Consider the following 22,384-nt stretch of genomic DNA (forward strand, 5'->3'; position numbering starts at 1 on the left):
CTGGGGGTCTTAGGGAAGCACGCAGGGAGCCCCCTCCCTGCCCGTTAATTCCCTGTCCCCCCTGTACACTGCGATCATGTTTGATCGCAGTGTGCCAGGGGTTACTGTGCCGGGGGCAGTCCATGACCGCCCTTGACACATAGTGCCGGGTGTCAGCTGTCACAATCAGTGAGCGCTGCTGATCATGTTGGACGTACTATTCTGTCCCTGGGACTTAGGTCCCAGGTCACATGGACGGAATAGTATATCCAATGTAGGTAAGGGGTTAAGAAGATCCAATTTTAGTTAAAACGATTCCAACATTCTGAAAAGAAAATAAGACTTCTCTCCCCTATGTGACATCTCTGAAGTTTATTAACAGTTGTTTTCCAAGTAAAATACTTCCCACATTAAGAAAATGAAAAAGGATTCTCCCCTGTGTGACTGCTCTGATGTCTAACAAGATGCTCTTTCCGGTTAAAACATTTCCCACATTCTGAACAGGAAAAAGGCTTCTCCCCTGTGTGACTGCTCTGATGTCTAACCAGATGATCTTTCCAGGTAAAACATTTCCCACATTTTGAACATGAAAAAGGCTTTTCCCCTGTGTGTGCTCTCTGGTGGCTATTAAGATACTCTTTCCGGTAAAAACATTTTCCACATTCTGAACAGGAAAAAGGCTTCTCCCCAGTGTGCGTTCTCTGGTGCTTAATCAAATTGGATTTCTGTGTAAAACATTTCCCACATTCTGAACAGGAAAAAGGCTTCTCCCCTGTATGAGTTCTCTGGTGGCTATCAAGAACCGATTTCTGGTTAAAACATTTTCCACATTCTGAACAGGAAAAAGGCTTCTCCCCTCTGTGCGCTCTCTGGTGGTTATCAAGAACCGATTTCCGGTTAAAACATTTTCCACATTCTGAACAGGAAAAAGGCTTCTCCCCGGTGTGCGTTCTCTGGTGCTTAACCAAATTGAATTTCTGTGTAAAACAATTTCCACATTCTGAACAGGAGAAAGGCTTCTCCCCTGTATGAGTTCTCTGGTGGCTATCAAGAACCGATTTCCGGTTAAAACATTTTCCACATTCTGAACAAGAAAAAGGCTTCTCCCCTGTGTGAGTTCTCTGGTGTATAACAAGACTGCATTTCCGGTTAAAACATTTCCCACATTCTGAACATGAAAAAGGCTTCTCCCCTGTGTGGGTTCTCTGGTGCTTAACAAAATGTGATTTCCATGTAAAATATTTCCCACATTCTGAACATGAAAATGACATCTTTGCTTTAGGAGCAGTGGGTATTTTAATGCCTCTTTTGTGACTTTGATTTTTCTTAGTAGTCGGTAATGAGTGAGAAGATGGGACCTGTTCCATAGGATCAGATGACAGATCTTTTCTGTGAAGGGATGATGGTATATCTGGAGTAATAGCAATCACTTCAGTTGTATCTTGTAGGATCTCAAGATCGTCAGATTTAAAAATTGAAGATGTCAGCTGTCCCCCTGATCTGGTACAGTAATCTGCTAAGAAAAAAACAATTATTATTTTTTAATAAAATATCTTACTTTATTTACAAAGACAATGACAGTTCACAGTCTAATAGAAAACCTTGTTGGATGAACGAGTAGTGTGTGGTGTTCAACTGTTTGTTCATTCTGCCTCCCAAATATAGAATTATAAGAAACCAATCAATGTTATGTAGGCAAAAAATAATACCAATTCTCATCTCACAAAAAACAGTTCCCATTCAGGTCCATCATCTGTTAATGGAAAAACAGATGTTCCCACACTATTTGTGGCTTAAAGGCTGTTAACAGAATAGCAACAAGGTTTTTATAAACCAATCCTGCAAAATCGGCGCTCACTTCTGAATCTTGCAGTGTGCGCAAACATTTAGGATCTTTTTATTTAGCAATATTATAGTGAGAAGAATCCACTTTTTTCTACAGTGTGTGTCTCCTGGAGCACAATCTGGGCACCATGTGTTGGGTAATAAAGTGGCAAATGTGTAATTTTCACTCTCCAGCATCCACTGCGTGTTAATTTCCGGAATGTGGTTCAGTGAATTAATTTATAAAATGGAATCACTTTACGGGGATTTCGACTATTCTGGTTTTTCTGTCATTTAGTTATATTAGGGCTTTTGCATATGGTATCACATGTATCAAAGTACGCTGGCAGTTATAACATGGCAGTTAGACAGGGCAGGAGACAGGTAAGGCCTGTTTCACACTTCCGTTTTTGACCATCAGTCAAAATCCGCCGTTTTTTTAAAAAAACGGATCCGCCATTTTTTTTTGGCGGATCCGTTTCTTCCCCATTGAGTTGCATTACCGGCGGATCTTGACGGATGGCCATCCGTTGGATCCGTTTTTTTGCGGATCCGCCAAATTTTTTGCGTCCGCCAACATGCCTGGACGGACCATGCAACGTTTTTTTTGCTGCAGGATCCGCATTTTACATTGCGCATGCCCGGATGAAGGAAGTCAGCCGGAAATTTAACCCTGAAATCCTTTCTTGCTAACGGAAAAAATTCTCACTCTCTCTCCCTCCCTCCCTCCCCTGGCTGCGGTAACTTTAAAATTCTTCATTCAACAGATCCGTCAAAAAAAACGTCCGGTGGCATCCGTTCACATCAGTTAGCAACAGATCCGCTTTCCGACATTTTGGCGGATTTTAACTGACACGAAAAAACTGAAGTGTGAAACAGGCCTAAGACAAATAAATCAATCTATTCCCTGTACATTTGGGCTACCGCAAAAATTTACCATATGCATTTGTATAATTTATATCCTGGCCGCTGCATTTACACACATCCAACGCCATGGTATTAACTCTCTACACTCCGTCCATATTGGCCCCTCACTCCTTTCCTCTCCTATGCATAGCACTCACGCTCTTTTCACATTGCTACACAGCACAGATCCAGTCAGTCCCACCATTCAACATCAGAGACGCTCTCACAAATCACTTAACCATCTGCTCACTCTTTCTATCCTCCTCCTAGTCACAGGAGACATTGCTCCCAACCCAGGTCCCCCATGTTATAGAAAGTCAACCCCCCCCAACTGCTACACTCAGAAACCCCTCTAATCTTATTAATATTCCCTGCCTGCCATCTGTCTCTCTTAATTGTGCCCTTTGGAATTCTCACTCAGTGTGTAACAAACTCTCCTTCATTCATGACTTTTTCCTTTCTAATTCTCTTAACCTCCTGGCTCTTACTGAAACCTGGATCCAGCAGTCAGACACTACCGCTGCTGCTGCTCTTTCATATGGTGGACTACACTTCTCTCATACCCCAAGATTAGACAATAGAGCAGGTGGAGGCGTTGGTCTGCTCCTATCACCAAAATGTACCTTTCAGGTTATCCCTCAAGTACCCTCACTTGTCTTCCCTTCTTTTGAGGTCCATGCCGTCAGACTCTACACCCCTTTCTCCATGCGAGTGGCGGTGGTATATCATCCTCCCGACCCCTCCAATCAGTTCCTGGATCATTTTGCCACTTGGCTACCACATTTTCTCTCCTGTGACATCCCTACCCTCATTATGGGCGATTTCAACATCCCCATTGCTCTTCCCCTCTCCCCATCTGCTACTCACGTTTTATCTCTAACCTCCTCGTTCGGCCTTTTGCAGCTTAATAATTCTCCAAAGCATGAAGACGGAAACTCCCTCGACTTGGTCTTCTCTCGGCTTTGTGCAGTGGATGATTTTGCAAACTCCCCTCTCCCGCTCTCTGACCACAACCTTCTTCCATTCTCTATCAAGAACTGCCATGCTGCTCAGGTCACCCCCACTGTCCATATTTATAGAAACATACAGGCCATTAACACCCAGAAACTTTTGAAGAACTTGCAGTCTTCATTGGCCCCTATCTCCTCCCTCTCATGTCCTGATTCTGCATTGAAGCATTACAACGAAACACTTCAAAGTGCCCTGGATGAATTTGCACCTCCTATACATAGAACACCACAACACAGACAGCGACAACCCTGGCACACCCTGCAAACACTTTTCCTGCAGCGGTGCTCCCGTTGCGCCAAACGTCTGTGGAGAAAATCCAACCTTCCCGAAGATTTCATCCATTATAAGTTTATGCTTCGAACATACAACACTGCCCTTCACCTCTCAAAACAAACCTATTTCAACACCCTCATCACCTCACTGTCCAATAACCCTAAACGTCTCTTTGACACGTTTCATTCTCTACTCAACCCAAGAGTACAGGCCCCAACCACGGAGCTTCGAGCTGACGATCTGGCCAATTACTTCAAAGAAAAAATTGACCAGATCCGACATGAAATTATCTCCCAATCACCTCATACCATGCACTGTCCTCCCTCCCCCACTGCATCTAGCTCACTCTCTGATTTTGAACCAGTCACAGAAGAAGAAGTAAGCAGGCTCCTTGCACCTTCTCGCCCAACCACTTGCACTAGTGACCCATTTCTGTCACATCTACTCCAGCCCCTTTCCCCTGCTGTCACCCCTCACCTAACTAAAATATTTAACCTCTCTCTCTCTTCTGGTATCTTTCCCTCCTCATTTAAGCATGCCGTCATACATCCACAACTTAAAAAACCATCCCTCGACCAAAACTGTGCCGCTAACTATAGACCTGTCTCTAGTCTTTCCTTCATCTCTAAACTCCTGGAACGCCTGGTCCACTCCTGTCTTATCCGCTATCTCTTTGATAGCTCTCTTCTAGACCCTCTCCAATCCGGTTTCCGCTCTTTACACTCTACTGAAACTGCCCTCACTAAAGTCCCTAATCATCTACTAACAGCTAAATCAAGTGGTCATTACTCCATGCTAATTCTCTTGGATCTCTCTGCAGCATTCGACACTGTGGATCATCAGCTCCTCCTCACTATGCTCCATTCCATTGGCCTCAAGGACACCGTTCTCTCCTGGTTCTCCTCCTATCTCTCTGACCGCTCCTTTACTGTATCTTTTGCTGGCTCCTCCTCCTCTCATCTTCCCCTTACTGTTGGGGTTCCTCAAGGATCAGTCCTAGGCCTCCTCCTCTTCTCTTTGTATACTGCTCCTATTGGTCAAACAATCAGTAGATTTGGTTTCCAGTACCATCTCTACGCTGATGACAACCAATTATACGCTTCTTCTCCTGACATCACGCCAGCCTTTCTAGAAAACACTGGCGATTGTCTAAACGCTGTGTCTAACATCATGTCCTCACTATATCTGAAACTGAACCTGTCAAAGACTGAACTCCTTGTGTTTCCTCCCGCTACTAATGTACCTATACCCGAAATTGCCATTTCCGTGTGTGGTTCCACTATTACTCCCCAGCAACATGCCCGCTGTCTTGGGGTCACACTTGACTCCGAGCTTTCCTTTGTCCCCCACATACGATCACTGGCTCGCTCTTGTTATCTGCACCTCAAAAACATTTCTAGAATTCGACCTTTTCTTACTTTTGACTCCGCAAAAACTCTGACTGTTTCTCTTATTCATTCTCGTCTCGACTATTGTAACTCTCTTCTAATCGGTCTCCCTCTTACCAAACTCTCCCCCCTCCAATCTGTCTTGAATGCTGCTGCCAGGATCATATTCCTCGCCAATCGTTACACCGATGCCTCTACCTTGTGCCAGTCATTACACTGGCTACCCATCCACTCCAGAATCCAGTACAAACTTATTACCCTCACCCACAAAGCTCTTCATGGCTCAGCACCACCCTACATTTCCTCAGTATACCATCCTAACCGCGCCCACCGTTCTGCTGATGACCTGAGGTTAGCATCCTCAATCAGAACTTCCCACTCCCGTCTCCAAGACTATACACGTGCTGCGCCAATTCTTTGGAATGCACTTCCCAGGTCAATACGATTAGTCCCCAATCCCCACAATTTTAAGTGTGCCCTGAAAACTCATTTATTCAGACTGGCCTACCGCCTCAACACATTAACCTAATCTATCCCTATGTGGCACAGCCAAAAGTTTTTACCATAACCAGGTTCCCCGCATCATGTTCCCACATTCTTTATTCATCCATTAGCCCTCTGCATCTGTACTATTACATACTTAACATTATGGCTGGTCCATACAATCAGGGCAACTGTTACCACCCACCTTTCGTGTCTCCCTTTTTTCCTCATAGATTGTAAGCTTGCGAGCAGGGCCCTCATTCCTCTTGGTATCTGTTATGATCTATTTGATTATTGTTATGATGTAATGTCTATTGTCTGTACAAGTCCCCTCTGAAATGTTAAGTGCTGCGGAATATGTCGGCGCTATAGAAGTAAAATTTATTATTATTATTATTATTATTATTATTATTATTATATGGTGTGTGCAATCTCATCTGAGATCTGTTCCTGCTGTCCAGCTGGAGTAATCTGCTCCTTACTTCAGCCAATTGGAAAGTATCACACCCTACTAAAGCTCAAAGCACATTTCTGGAATCTGCCAGATAAAGCAATGTTCTCCTCTGGTTCAGTCCTCTGTGTTCAGCTTGCGGCTTGTGTATTTGTTTCCTGTTGTGACCGTGGCCCGTTTATTGACTACTCTTTTGTCTTCTGATTCTGTATTCTGTCCTTCTGGTTCTGACCAAGCTACCTGACTATTCGTCTTGACATCTAATATCACAGAATAACAGGTAACACTATGGTCCAAGCCTAGGGGCCCCAGTGTAGGTCCAGATCCATGTAAGGGTGTTTAACCCCTTAACCCCCAAGGGTGATTTGCATGTTAATGACCGGGCCAATTTTTACAATTCTGACCAATGTCCCTTTATGAGGTCATAACTCTGGAATGCTTCCATGGATCCTGATGATTCAGACAATGTTTTCTCGTGACATATTGTACTTCATGTTAGTGGTAAAATTTCTTTGATATAACTTGCATTTATTTGTGAAAAAAGCAAATTTGGCGAAAATTCCGCAATTTTCCAACTTTGAATTTTTATGCCCTTAAATCACAGAGATATGGCACACCAAATACTTAATGAGTAACATTTCCCACATGTTTACTTTACATCAGCAAAATTTTGGAACAAAAATTTTTTGGCTGGGAAGTTATAAGGGTTAATAGTTGACCAGTGATTTCTCATTTTTACAACACCATTTTTTTTAGGGACCACATCACATTTGAAGTCACTTTGAGGGGTCTACATGATAGAAAATACCCAAAAGTGACACCATTCTAAAAACTGCACCCCTCAAGGTGTTCAAAACCACATTCAAGAAGTTTATTAACCCTTCAGGTGCTTCACAGGAATTTTTTGAATGTTTAAAAAAAAATGAACATTTAACTTTTTTCACAAAAAAAAATTACTTCAGGTCCATTTTGTTATTTTACCAAGGGTAACAGGAGAAATTGGACCCCAAAATTTATTGTGCAATTTGTCCTCAGTACGCTGATACCTGATATGTGGGGGGGGAACCACTGTTGCGACACATGGCAGAGCTCGGAAAGGGAAGGAGCGCCGTTTGACTTTTTCAACGCAAAATTGGCTGGAATTGAGATCAGACGTCATGTCGCGTTTGGAAAGCCCCTGATGTGCCTAAACAGTGGAAACCTCCCAATTCTAACTCCAACCCTAATCCAAACACACCCCTATCCCTAATCTCAACCCTAACGGGAAAACGGAAATAAATATATTTTTTTAATGTTATTATTTTTCCCTAACTAAGGGGGTGATAAAGGGGGGTTTGATTTACTATTTATGGTGGGTTTTCATATTTGGCAGCTGTCACATGCTAAAAGACACTTTATTGCAAAATATAGTTTTTGCATCACCACATTTTGAAAGCTATAATTTTTCCATATTTTGGTCCACAGAGTCATGTGAGGTCTTATTTTTTGCGGGACGAGTTAACATTTTTTATTGGTACCATTTTCGGACACAGGACATTTTTTGATCGCTTCTTTTTATTCTGATTTTTGGGACGCAGAATGAACAAAAAACAGTAATTGGTGAATTTCTTTTGGGGGATGCGTTTACACCGTTCCGCGTGTGGTAAAATTGATAAAGCAGTTTTATTCTTCAGGTCAGTACGCTTACAGCGATACCTCATTTATATTATTTTTTTATGTTTTGCCGCTTTTATACAATAAAAACAATTTTATATAAAAAATAATTATTTTTGCATCGCTTTATTCTTCGAGCTTTAACTTTTTTATTTGCTGATGGAGCTGTATGGTGGCTCATTTTTTGTGGACAAGATGTCATTTTCAGCGGTACCATGTTCATTTATATCTGTCTTTTTGATCGCGTATTATTGCACTTTTTGTTCGGCGGTATGATGATAAAGCATTGTTTTTTGCCTTGTTTCTTTTTTTTTAAGAGGTTCTCTAAAGGGGTTAACTAGTGGGACAGTCTTATAGGCCACGTCGTTATGGACGCAGCGATACTAAATATGTGTATTTTTATTGTTTTTTTTACTTACAAAAAATAAGAATTTATTAGGGAAAAATTTTTTTTAAGAAATTTTTAAAAATTGTTTTTACACATTTCTTTTATACTTTATTACATTGTTCCAGGGGGGGACATTACTATATGTTACTGCACTGTGTCTGATCAGCGATATGACAGGCAGTGCAGGAGGTTTCTCTGCAGGGAGGAGGCCCTTGGAACAACGCGAGCACATTGCGTTGTTCCGAGGGTCTCAGGGAAGCACGCAGGGAGCCCCCTCCCTGCACGATTCTTCTCTATGCCACTGGAACACTGAGATCATGTTTGATCGCAGTGTGCTGGGGGTTAATGTGCCGGGAGCGGTCCGTGACCGCTCCTGGCACATAGTGCCGGGTGTCAGCTGTGATAATCAGCTGTCACCCGTCCGTGATTAGCGGCGCCTTCCCCGTGAGTGCCACTGAACGATAATGACGTACTATCCTGTCCTTGGGAATTAAGTCCTAGGGCACATGGACGGGATAGTATGTCATCTGCCAAAAAGGGGTTAAGGACAATGAGCAAGGCAATCCTTGGGATATGGAAGGCAGAGAAGATAGTGCCAAGTATGTTCATGGTGGACATCTTTTGAGCTGCCAGGTGACCACAAACAGTGCTCCCAATACATTGTGTCTGCAAACTATTCCAGCAAGATCTGCATTCAAATAGCTAAATGGCGCTCCTTTCCTTCCCTTCTGAAAACTGCCATGTGCCCAGACAGTAGTGTACAACCGTATATAGGGTATTGTGCGAAGCTGGAAAATAATTTGTAAGATTCATTTGTTTTCTGTTATCCCTTGTGAATAATTCCAAAGTTATCACCACATAAAGTGACACATCATATTTTAAAAATGGGGCTGATTAGGAACACAAAACTGGCTGCAGGAATTGTTTAAATCAGAGTATTTTGGGTACTAACTACTATAGTCAAACCTGAGTATAGACAATAACACATCTAATGAAATGATCAAACTCAACAGTTTTCATCAGTAGTAAATGAGTAGCTAGTGGTGAAACCTCTCTGGGGTAATTAGCGTATGTAATCCCTCAATGACCTGGCCCCTATTTTACATAATGCATATAATAGTGTTGATATTGTTGATAATGCCTATAACATTGTGTTTATTGTGAAGCTTAGAAAAAAAATTACATCCAACAAAATGACACCGGTGGCGCCTGTCCAGTATCATCTATCTCTTACTTATAGATGCTACTGTGCAGGCGCCGCCATCGCCGGTGACATTTTGCTGGATGTAATTTTTTTCTAAGTCTCACAAGAGCCACAATATTATAGGCATCATCATCAATAATACCAACGCTATTATATGCATTATGTAAAAATGGGGGCAGGCCACTGAGGGATCAGTGACCTGTCATAAGCCAATACAGATGCATATGTAATCAGGGCACCACATAAAGCCTCGCATATAATCACACCCATAGCCCCGCCCCAGAACACGAGAATCTCATTAACTGAAAACTACAAATACAGACTAAACAACAACCACAAGACGGATTTCATCACCAGGTATCTGTTGTGAGCTCATTTTCGGGTTTGCTTCTGGTGAGGGTTATGGAGCTGGCTGTGCTGACAGAGGAGTGGTGAGTTCTCTATCTGGACTCCCTCTGTTGGTGAAGGGAGGTAATGAAGCTGATCTAAATGGCAGAGACCGGCCACCTGAGGAAGAGGACTGCGAGTGGATATCAGGAGTTTCTGATTGGATTTAAGGCAGCCGACTCCCTAGTTTCTTGCTGGTGATTTTTCCTGACTGTGGCTTCTGGTTTCCAGTTTGGTTCCTGCCTTCCTAAAGCTAAGTTTTCTCTGCTATTGTTCATATGAGTTTTGTCTGGTTTACTTAGTTTTTGTGTTCAGCTAGCCCTGGCTGGGTCTGGGCTGAATCCCCATTTTGTCCCTGATCAGTTGATCTCTTTTGCTCTATCTTCAGAATATACCTGAGTGCTGATATAGTGATTTGAAGTCTAGCGACTTCAGGTCCTTTTTCTATCAGACGTGTTGGACATTTTTTTTGGCAGGGTTTTTTGCGTGATTGCAGACAGCAGCTTTTCTTTCCTGTCCTTTCTAGTTAGTGAGGGCCCCATCGTTTGCTCAGCCTATCTTTCTATCTGTGCCTGTATTTTCATCTTGTTTCACCGACAATACATGTTGGAGGCTGTCTATTGCTTTGGGGTCTGCTCTGGGGCAGTTTAGATTTTCCCTTTCTTTCTTTAGGCTTATTTAGTTCTCCGGCCGTGACAAGGCGTCGAGGACCTCAGTAGGCAGGCTCCACAGCTACTGCTAGTTGTTGTGGATAGGATCAGGGGTCTGCAATCCGCTAGTTACCAACGTCTCCGGTTTTCTGGGCTTAGCTTGCTTTTTGTTTTTTCCTCCTCGGTGACTCATTCATAACAGTACGGGCTGTGACATCACATGCTCAGATACTTTCGGGCGGCTGTTTCCAAGCAGGTATCCAGGGACGCTTTCGGCTGAGGCTTCCCTGCTTTTACCTTGCACTTCTAACCTCCCGACCTCCCACCACTCTGTGTCAGCCAGCGTCTGCCTCTCTGCAGTTCGCTCCCCGTGCTGGGTTTCATTACAGCCTCACTGCCTTGGAGTTCATCTGGCTTCGGTCTATTGCTAGTAGCTCTCACTCCCTCCAGTTTTCACAAGCTGTCATTTGCATTTGTATTGTTAAGGAGCATGGCTCACTTAACCCCTTGGAGTAAGACATCTGTCGTGCATCTTCTCACCTCTATCAAAAAGTAGCAGTCACAGCCACCAATTTGCATCATATCTATTGGTCTGCCTTCTATTGGTGAGTGATATGCTATATATACTGTACATGCCATTATTTTATCCATGTATGTTTTAGAGTGGGTTGTTTCTCTATTTGGTTTTTTATCATTGCTTATTTTCTTTAGACCTATAGCGCAGGTCAATCTGTTTATTTTCGCTATTTTATGTAGTTTGGGCTGACACCGACCCCTATTTGACCTTAGCAGCTGAGGGCACAGTTCTCTTTTTTGCCGGTAAGCGCTTGTGTGATTTTTTTGTTCTTTTTGATTTTCTAACTTGTCAGCATAATCTACGCACGCTGTCATTGGGCTGGATGGGAAAATATAAATTTATACATTGACTTATTATTTATTATGTTCTTTGTCTATATATGTATATTATATAATTGAATAGGTATGAAACATTGTTTTATTTCTTATTAATATGTACTAATATGCAGTATTATTGGTCTTATTGTTATCCCTTTTATTGTTTAAGCATTATGGCTTTTTAAAGCATGGACCTTACACCTCTGATTGCGGTACGTGCGTGTGGCAGTGGGGTGCTGTGGTCTCTGTGTGCTGCCACGACTTCAGGTATCCTGGAAACAACTCCCTTGTTCCCCGGGTGCTTGACGGGTTGGACATAGAGCCCGCCTCACTTCCCGCCCTGTGTGCGTCACACAACGCTCTCAGCGGTGGGTCCCGCTGCTTTTGTTGCCAAGGAGGCTCTCCTCTGTGCTCAGGACGCTGCATCACATGTTTGTGTGAGCAACGTACCTTCCGTTCCTGCGCATTCAGCTATTGCTGAATATACAGTTTATTTCCGGGTATGCGCAGTGAGAAGTTGGTCTCATATTATTCTGGCTACGTCATGCAGCTTGTCAAACACATCTCTTCACTTTCATTGGTAGTTCATTTCACACACTCTGTTGTTGATTGGCTCTTTGTTTATATATATATATATATATATATATATATATATATATATATACAGTGGGGCAAAAAAGTATTTAGTCAGTCAGCAATAGTGCAAGTTCCACCACTTAAAAAGATGAGAGGCGTCTGTAATTTACATCATAGGTAGACCTCAACTATGGGAGACAAACTGAGAAAAAAAAATCCAGAAAATCACATTGTCTGTTTTTTTTTCATTTTATTTGCATATTATGGTGGAAAATAAGTATTTGGTCAGAAACAAGCAATCAAGATTTCTGGCTCTCACAGACCTGTAACTTCTTCTTTAAGAGTCTCCTCTTTCCTCCACTCATTACCTGTAGTAATGGCACCTGTTTAAACTTGTTATCAGTATAAAAAGACACCTGTGCACACCCTCAAACAGTCTGACTCCAAACTCCACTATGGTGAAGACCAAAGAGCTGTCAAAGGACACCAGAAACAAAATTGTAGCCCTGCACCAGGCTGGGAAGACTGAATCTGCAATAGCCAACCAGCTTGGAGTGAAGAAATCAACTGTGGGAGCAATAATTAGAAAATGGAAGACATACAAGACCACTGATAATCTCCCTCGATCTGGTGCTCCACGCAAAATCCCACCCCGTGGGGTCAGAATGATCACAGGAACGGTGAGCACAAATCCCAGAACCACGCGGGGGGCCCTAATGAATGAACTGCAGAGAGCTGGGACCAATGTAACAAGGCCTACCATAAGTAACACACTACGCCACCATGGACTCAGATCCTGCAGTGCCAGACGTGTCCCACTGCTTAAGCCTGTACATGTCCGGGCCCATCTGAAGTTTGCTAGAGAGTATTTGGATGATCCAGAGGAGTTTTGGGAGAATGTCCTATGGTCTGATGAAACCAAACTGGAACTGTTTGGTAGAAACACAACTTGTCGTGTTTGGAGGAAAAAGAATACTGAGTTGCATCCATCAAACACCATACCTACTGTAAAGCATGGTGGTGGAAACATCATGCTTTGGGGCTGTTTCTCTGCAAAGGGGCCAGGACGACTGATCCGGGTACATGAAAGAATGAATGGGGCCATGTATCGTGAGATTTTGAGTGCAAACCTCCTTCCATCAGCAAGGGCATTGAAGATGAAACGTGGCTGGGTCTTTCAACATGACAATGATCCAAAGCACACCGCCAGGGCAACGAAGGAGTGGCTTCGTAAGAAGCATTTCAAGGTCCTGGAGTGGCCTAGCCAGTCTCCAGATCTCAACCCTATAGAAAACCTTTGGAGGGAGTTGAAAGTCCGTGTTGCCAAGCGAAAAGCCAAAAACATCACTGCTCTAGAGGAGATCTGCATGGAGGAATGGGCCAACATACCAACAACAGTGTGTGGCAACCTTGTGAAGACTTACAGAAAACGTTTGACCTCTGTCATTGCCAACAAAGGATATATCACAAAGTATTGAGATGAAATTTTGTTTCTGACCAAATACTTATTTTCCACCATAATATGCAAATAAAATGAAAAAAAAACAGACAATGTGATTTTCTGGATTTTTTTTTCTCAGTTTGTCTCCCATAGTTGAGGTTTACCTATGATGTAAATTACAGACGCCTCTCATCTTTTTAAGTGGTGGAACTTGCACTATTGCTGACTGACTAAATACTTTTTTGCCCCACTGTATATATATACACACACACCATCCTCTCTCCTGCTGGCGCCACTCCCTGACGAAGGCAGCATTGTGAAACGCGCGTTGTGGAGGGCGCCTGTCCAGGAGCATATCATTTTGAAACTTACATATTATTAACCCTTGGTACTATATATTTATTTATGCCTCTGGATACATCTATTCCCTGGTCATACAGTGTATGATGTGGATACACTGACACCTGGTGGTGTTTTTTGCACTTCGCACATTATTTTTGTCTTATCTCTGGGATTTTCCAATACACAGTTGTGGTATATGCACTACTGAGATATTTGTTTACACATTGTATGCACTTTATATGGGATTTTTCCCTTTTTGAGATCTGTGCACTTTATATTGGATGTTTTTTCTGTAAAAAATTTTCTTTAACATATATGTATAGACACTTTTTTCCCTTATATAATTATCCACATCATTTTATTATATACAAAATGGATAGTTGCGCTCTGGATCAACATACCGAAATTTCATTTTTATTGTTATATCTGACATTTATGCTACATTATTTTAATCTGTAATACTAATAAAAAAATCTTTTAAACAGTATATATTATATGGACTGTGGGTCTTTTTTTTCTTTGGATTTATGTTAGATTGATTTCCGATTGTCCAGTTGCTCATAATTGTCCAGTTTTTTGGTCAGCAAATTTACCCATTGTGGTTCTTGAAGCGTGATACTATATGTATTCCACGGATATATTTTAGCCTATTTGTGCTCCAATATACGGTTACCTTATTTGTTGTTTTTGTCATTGGGCTTTGCAGTTTACAGACCTGGGAAGGTAACAGTCAGCGTCTTCTTATTTCAGATGATAGTTGGATCTGCCAGGTGCTAAGTTCTATAGAAAAGGGCTTTCAATGCCTAAAGTCATTTGAACACTTTTGGGTGGTTGAATACGTTGTGGTCAAGAAGCAAAATGGTGATCACACAATTGTAATACATCCGGACTACACCACCGATAAAGCAGCCACAGCCGGTGACTGAGAAGAACCTGTGACCTCTCTGTATTTAGTGGTTACTACTCACCTGGGTAGTCATATGTAGGAATCTCCTCTTTACACCACTCATCGCCCCTCACATATGTCTCCGTAATATTAATATGGGTCAGATCTTCACCCTGAAACAAATATTGTAAAAGTCACAGACAGATGGAGAAGTCACATCTATGATCAGCTCTAATCCTGCCATCTCCACCGTTCTCATTACACAAGTATAAAACATATAATACTGGTGGATAAAACAAGACTGCGCACAAGACCTTCACAGCCGTCTACACATCATAGGGGAGATCTCATGACACCTTCTCTCCATCTACCTGATGATCCTGAGGAACATTGGGATCTTCTTGTTTACAGTCCTGTGGAAGAAGAGGACGGGGACATCTCTCTGGTGTTGTCCTCTTACTGGATAGATCTGGAGGAAACATATACAGAGACTGAATTCATTCTTTACATACAGATAATTATAGGTCGTGTGTATTTAGTCCTGTCTATTACCTGGTGATGTGAGGGGCTGGGGAACCTCCATCGTGACATCCTTGTACACATCTTTGTATCCTTCTAAATACTCCCACTCCTCCATGGAGAAATAGACAGCGACATCCTGACACCTTATAGGAACCTGACACATACAATGATACCGTCATCCCCCAAATCCCTTCATAGCGTTACTGTATAATGTCCCAGCATTCCCAGCAGTGTCACCTCTCCAGTCAGCAGCTCAGTCATCTTGTAGGTGAGTTCTAGGATCTTCTGGTCATTGATGTCCTCATGTATCAGGGGGTGAGGTGGAGGCCCCGTGATTGGGCTCAGGGGTCTTCCCCATCCCTCAGACACAGGGTCCTGACAGCGCTCACTAGAGGTCTTCTTCACTACTGTGTAATCCTGGTTATGGAGAGACACATTAATAAATCTCACTACAGACATTTCCAGAGTCCTCACCTCTCCAGTTCTGTCCATCTGTTAGTCCCATAGATAAGAATGATGTAATGTGACGTCATCAGAATCTCTCACCTCTCCAGTAAGCCGGAAGAGGATCTCTAGGGTGAGGTGTAATATTTTCTCTGCCATCTTTTCTCTCTCCATATCTATTTGTGATGGGTAATTAAGAAAACTTCTTTTATATAGAAGATCTTCACTGAGAGGATCCGATATTGTAGAGACCTGAATGAGAAGAAGATGAGCCGATGTAACATCATAAAAATGTTGCGTAATAAAACAATTACTGGAAATAATAAGGGAAACATAAGATTTATTATTTTAACAGTATTTAGTTTTCTTTTTTTACATCTACATTTATAAAACAGAAAATCTGTGTGTGGTAGTCCGTGACGGAAGGAAGTTTCAGACGTATGTTTTTGGTAGACAACCACACTTTATCTCCTACCAGAAACTTAGGTCCTACAGATTGTTGATTATCAGCAAAATGTTTCAGTTTGCCCTGAGCCACCCCAATGTTCTTCTGGACCTCCATCGAAACCTCCCCCAACCGTTGAACTGCCAATTCAGCCCCTGGACACCCTGAATCCAGCCTGGAAATTCACCAAAATAGGGGTGAAAACCGTAGTTACAGAAAAACAGAGAGGTGCCAGTATACTGTTTAACCCGATTATTAAATGCGAACTCAGCCACGGGCAATGAGGAACACCAATAATTCTGCTGGGAAGTGGCAAGACACCGCAAAATCTGTTCTAGTGACTGATTGGTCCTCTCCGTCTGACCGTTGGTCTCGGGATGGTAGGCAGAGGAAAAGGTCAAGCTAATACCCAATATCTTGCAAAACGCCCTCCAAAATTTGGACACAAATTGCACCCCTCTGTCAGATACCACATTCAGAGGCACACCATGCAACCATTCAACGTGCTCAATAAAAAACTTAGATATTGTTTCAGTGTTAGGTAGTCCTGACAAAGGAACAAAATGCGCCTGTTTGCTAAATCTGTCAACTACAAACTAGACCACTGTTTTGCCATTAGAAGGAGGAAGATCAGTGATAAAATCTATGGATAAATGAGTTCAAGGTCTATCCGGAATTTGCAATGGCACCAATTCCCCAGTCGGCCAGGTATTGGAGACTTCAGCATGAGCACTGTAAGGTAGCACTGTTATTCATGGATGGGATACTCGCTTAGCCGCCACAAAACCAGATCCGGCACGGATTTTCCATAAACAATCATAGTCTATGCGGTTTATTTAGCATCATAAAACCCACAGCAGCAACATAAACTTCATCACATCAGCATAGCTTCCATGACAGAGTTCAGCTCTGTGATACCTGTGGTCACACAGGTTATGCATACACAGGCTCTTCAGCCTCAGTTATCTCACCCACGTCAGGGTTTCCTCATTGTCCCTTCATCATGCTGCAGACGTCCATTCCATCCAGGGAATCATCAGGCACGTGCAGCCATTCAACACAGCGTTCATTGCTGTCAGGAAGACAGCCCCCATCTCTCCCAGATGGGGCTTTCCAAAACGGACCAACCAGGTCCCTGCATTCACCCCATGTGACCTACCCTGGCCACCTTATATGGTCCGCAGCCATGCCCACTGGGTCACATGGCTATGACCTCATCACAGGTCCTTCAACCACTCATACACACTTTATACGAGCGTTCTTAAACACACCCTCTGGGTGGGTTTGTAGGTAACTAGTCCCTGACACATTGAACCAGCACCTCAGCAGTATCACTGCTGATCAACACACACATAAGTCTCCATCTCAAGGCCACCCACCTTGAGATACATAACAGTCATTCAGTATTCTGCCACTCATCCTCTCTCCTGGGACATCCACACAGCGCCCCCTAGCGGACACAGTGGTCACTACACCACAGCACACATATCACAAGCAGACACAAACACGGCGATGTCAGAAGACATGGAGGACCACCAAAACAGTCTAGCAATAGCTCTCCGGGTGGCCATGACACCCGAATGCCCACTGAGAGCAGATTTGTGAAACTCCTGGAACACCCTCAACAGATACTGAACTGGGACGAAAAGCTTGTTATCGGGCAATGACGGAGGAACAAGAGACTGAGCCCCACAAATTTCAAGTTCCAATTCGGAGGACACCCCAGACACAACCACCCCATGCTGAAGAATGGAGGAAGGAGGTTCGAGAGACGATATCGGATCCAAGTTGCGAGATGAGGCATCGGCCTTGCCATTCTTGGAACCAGGCCGAAAGGTGACATAAAAATAAAAGGGTGAAAAAAAAAGCGACCACCTCGCCTGTCTAGGAGTCAAAAATTTGGCAGACTGAATGTAAGACAGAAAATGAGGAGAAAAGGAGCAATCGAATCCAAATAGTATAAAAATATATCAAAATGTTTATTAAGTGCGGGCACAAACAGTATATATAACCAGCAAAGTTGCAGGTAGCAAATTAACACCAATGACAGGAAAAGCAGGCAAAGGGGGGAAGATTAGGTGCACCTGTACCGAACTTAGCCAAAATGGCTTGTGAAATATGCTGACATGTTCAGAGCAAGGCACACATGCCCAAATATAACCACATCAAGGAGGGAAAGGAAAAGGAGGGAGTCCCCAAGGGTCTGTCCCACGGCTTGGGGTATCCGTGAACCACCTGGTAAACTCCCTCCTTTCACGACTTTGCGCGTCATATGATGCAGTAAATGACGTTACGGATATAGCTTACTGCCATTGGCATTGTTGCCTGACTGCACACTGGCTGGCCAGCCTTTAGGATAATTTCCCAAGAATTGATGTGGTTATATTTGGGCATTTGTGCCAGCCACTGAACATGTCAGCATATTTCACAAGCCATTTTGGCTAAGTTTGGTACAGGTGCACCTAATCTTCCCCCCTTTGCCTGCCTTTCCTGTCATTGGTGTTAATTTGCTACCTGCAACTTTGCTGGCTATTTATATATACTGTTTGTGTCCGCACTTAATAAAGATTTTGATATATTTTTATACTATTTGGATTCGATTGCTCCTTTTCTCCTCATTTTTTGTCTATGCTTATGTAGCGGAACCTAATATTGCTATGGCGGTTCATTTTCAGGGGTTACCGCATCTTGCTTTGTTGAAAGTATTGGGCCATTGTCTATTTACAATGTAAGACAGGTTCTTGTTGTCTGTAATCACCGTGATCCGATGAACAACCCCTCCAAAAAATGCCTCCATTCTTCAAAAGCCAATTTTATGGCTAATAACTCCCAATTCCCGACATCGTAATTTCTCACCGCAAGAGAAAATTTCCTGGAGAAAAAGGCACAAGATCTTTAGTTAGTCAAAGTGACGGGTCCCTGCGACAGCACTGCCCCCACTCCCACCTCTTATGCGTCCAACTCTATAATGAATGGTTCAGATGGATCGGGCTGGACCAACACAGGAGCAGACAGAAAACATTTTTTCAATATAGAAAAGGCTTCAAGTGCTGGAGATGACCAGCTTTACGATCAGCCCCCTTACGAGTGAGATCAGTGAGAGGCTTGACCACCTGAGAAAACCCCTTAATAAATTTGCGATATTAATAATCAACAATGGCCTGTACCTTTCCAGGGTCCATACAAAACCCATTGGCAGAAAGGATGAACCCCAGAAAGGACAGCTCTTGGACAAAAAATGAACACTTCTCAGGTTTAGCGAACAGAGAGTTCTCCCATAACCTATGAAGAACTGCACGTAAATGACCCATGCGAGATTCTTTGTCAGATGAAAATACGAGAATGTCATCTAGATATACCACCATAAAGTGCCCAATGAAGTCAGAAAATACATCGTTAATGAAATTTTGAAAAACAGCTGGCGCGTTCGTGAGACCAAAGGATGTGACCACATTTTCAAACAAATCCTCAGAGTTAAGAAATGCAGTTCTTCACTCATCCCATCCTGAATACGGATAAGATTATATGCTCCCCTGAGGTCCAACTTGGAAAATCACTTAAGGTACTGTCACACTTAGCGATGTACCAGCGATCCCGACCAGCGATATGACGAGGTCAGGATCGCTGGTACATCGCTAAGTGGTCGCTAGTGAGCTGCAACATAGGCAGATCTCACTAGCGACATCGCTGGGGTCGCTACTTACCTGTCACACCAGGCGATCCTGCGTCCTCCCGCCCGGCTCCACGCGTCGCTCGTCCTCACAGCAGGAAGCGCCGCAGGAAGCCGACAACGAGAAACAGTCCTGAACGTTCTCGCGCGATCAGCGATAACAAGCGGGGGAGCCGGTCGTAGGTAAGTATCAGACACAGAGATATCGCTAGCAATATCGCTATAACGTCACTAGTTATAGCGATATTGCTAGCGATATCTCTTAGTGTGACAGGCCCTTTAGCCCCAGATAATTGGTTGTAAAGATCTGGAATAAGCGGGAGAGGGTAAGTATTTCTCACCGTAATTTTATTTAGTTCCTGAAAATCGAAGCATGAGTGTAAACTACCACCTTTCTTTTTGACAAAAAAGAATCCAGTAGTCACATGAGAGACAGAGGGACAGATGTGACCTTTATGTAAGCTTACTGAGATATAATATTTCATAGCGGTATGTTCCAGGCAGGAAAGATTCTACAAACGGGCCTTGGACAATTTAGCACCCGGAATGAGATTATGGCCGGGATCACACATGCGAGAAACTAGCACGAGTCTCGCAAGTTAATACCCGGCACTGCCACCGGCACTCAGGAGTGGAGCGTGCGGCTGCATGTATTGCTATGCGGCCGCACGCTCCGATCCGAGTGTCGGCGGCAGTGCCAGGTATTAACATGTGAGACTCGTCCGAGTTTCTCGTATGTGTGATCCCGGCCTGATAGTACAATCATAGGGCCGATGTGGTGGCAAGACCTCAGCCTCTTTTTCAGAAAACATTTCCTCAAAATCCTTCAGATACTCCGGAATACCCTCCAGACTAACGGACGACACCAGAACAGCAGAAAGACAACCATTTGAACAATTAGGACCCCATTTCACAATATCCCAAGAATCCCAGTCAATAACAGGATTATGCAATTGTACCCAGCAGGGCTGTGGAGTCGGAGTCGTGGAGTCGGTGATCATTTTGGTGGAGTCGGTATAAAATGGACTCCGACAATATATAATAAATTGGGTACAGTAGTTCAATGCAGAATATGCTGAATATTTTTTCATAGGAATTTGGGAAAGTTATGAAATGTCCTATAAATGACTGTTCTATTCCTGATCTAAGGCTACATTCACGCACAGCGTTTTTGCTGCGTTTTTTGAGGATACGTTTTTCAGCTGCAAAAGCAGATCAGCTTTTTAAAAAAAGCGCATCACCTGAAAGGTTTTTGATCTCATAGTGTTAGGAATCTGGGTTAAATAATGCCTATGCGGGAATCCAGATCCACACATTTGTCTCCAGAGGCTAAGTCCTTTGTCCCAGCTTCTGAGCATGCTCACGGGACTAGCTCTCATTGGAGTTCAGGAGTCAGCTGCTCAGGTCCTGCTCCTGATTCGATTGGTTATGCTCAGGGCTCTGGAGATTTCCGGCAGGTCCCGTACGCTATAAAAGGTGCGCATGGCCGCTATGCAATGCGCTAGTATTTTCATACTGCTGCTGTATGTATGGTGATGGATGCTTGGACTGGTGACTGACTTATTATGAAACCCCTTTCCTCTGATAATACGATTGTGTGAGTGATTGGGCAGCCGCCAGTAGCAGCGCTAGCGTCAGCGCACTCCAGCTATACTTTTCCAGTAGCTAGCGTCCAGCATCGCGCCAGCGAGTTTGCGGTGTCTCCTGTGGTGCTCCATGCACACCGCGCTGCGGTTGCAGTCTGTCGGACATTCGCAGTTGCGACGTTCCGCATCTTTTGTTACGGTAGGTCTAGACGGAGTAGTCCTGTGGTTTAAGGCTACTCCTGTGACCTTAAATACCGTATCTATGTTGCTGTCAGTCTGTGACATAGAACAGACTCAGCGTTTTTGTATACTCTGTGCGTGCAGCTCTATGTGTGAATAGAGCTTGCCTCAGTGCATATTGGGTGCAGTTATACCCAGTGCACACTACCGCCGTAGTGCTCTGCCTCTGTTAGCAACGGTTTTTCCATCTGCCGCACGGTGGACCCCGGGCAGCGAACACGCTTATTTATATATTTTTAAGCGTGTTCCACCGCCATAACATAATACTAGCGCCAGGGTCTGGCTAAAGATGGCAGACAGCAGCAGCTGTTACAGCTTGTGCGTCAGCTCGAGGATCGTCTTGCTACCCTTGAGAGAGCTCTCGCAGCTTCGCAGGCCACAGATGCTGCTGTCCAAGCACTTACGGACACGGTTGGGCGTATGTCCGTGTCCGCCCTTGCACCGACAGTTACCCGCCTCCCGTTACCCGAAAAATATTCTGGGGATGGCGCCTCCTGTAGAGGTTTTATCAGCCAGTGCTCGATTCACCTGGAGCTGGTGGCTGCGCAATTCCCTACAGAGCGGGCCAAAGTGGCCTTTATTATATCCCTACTGTCAGGCAAGGCGCTGGAATGGGCCACGCCATTATGGGAGCGTGGTGACCCGGATATCCGGACCGCAGCTAATTTGTTAACTGCTATCAGGCAGGTCTTTCTGGGTCCACGGGTCACACATGATACCTCCCTGCAATTGCTCGCCTTG

General features: G+C 43.7%; 1 protein-coding gene across 1 annotated transcript in view; it reads right to left on the reverse strand.

Annotated features, from left to right (window-relative positions):
• Window positions 1–22,384, reverse strand: part of LOC141047344 (uncharacterized) — a 549,461-nt gene that overhangs the window by 516,090 nt on the left and 10,987 nt on the right. Inside the window, exons 2-3 of the mRNA XM_073542405.1 lie at window positions 15,805–15,954; window positions 15,496–15,675 (exon numbers count right to left, since the gene is read on the reverse strand). Of these exons, the coding sequence (XP_073398506.1) occupies window positions 15,496–15,675; window positions 15,805–15,954 (330 nt within the window). The remainder of the gene's footprint in view (window positions 1–15,495; window positions 15,676–15,804; window positions 15,955–22,384) is intronic.

This window comes from Dendrobates tinctorius, unplaced genomic scaffold, assembly GCF_039654945.1.
Source record: "Dendrobates tinctorius isolate UK_male_01 unplaced genomic scaffold, ASM3965494v1 ptg000126l, whole genome shotgun sequence".
Lineage (NCBI taxonomy): Eukaryota > Metazoa > Chordata > Amphibia > Anura > Dendrobatidae > Dendrobates > Dendrobates tinctorius.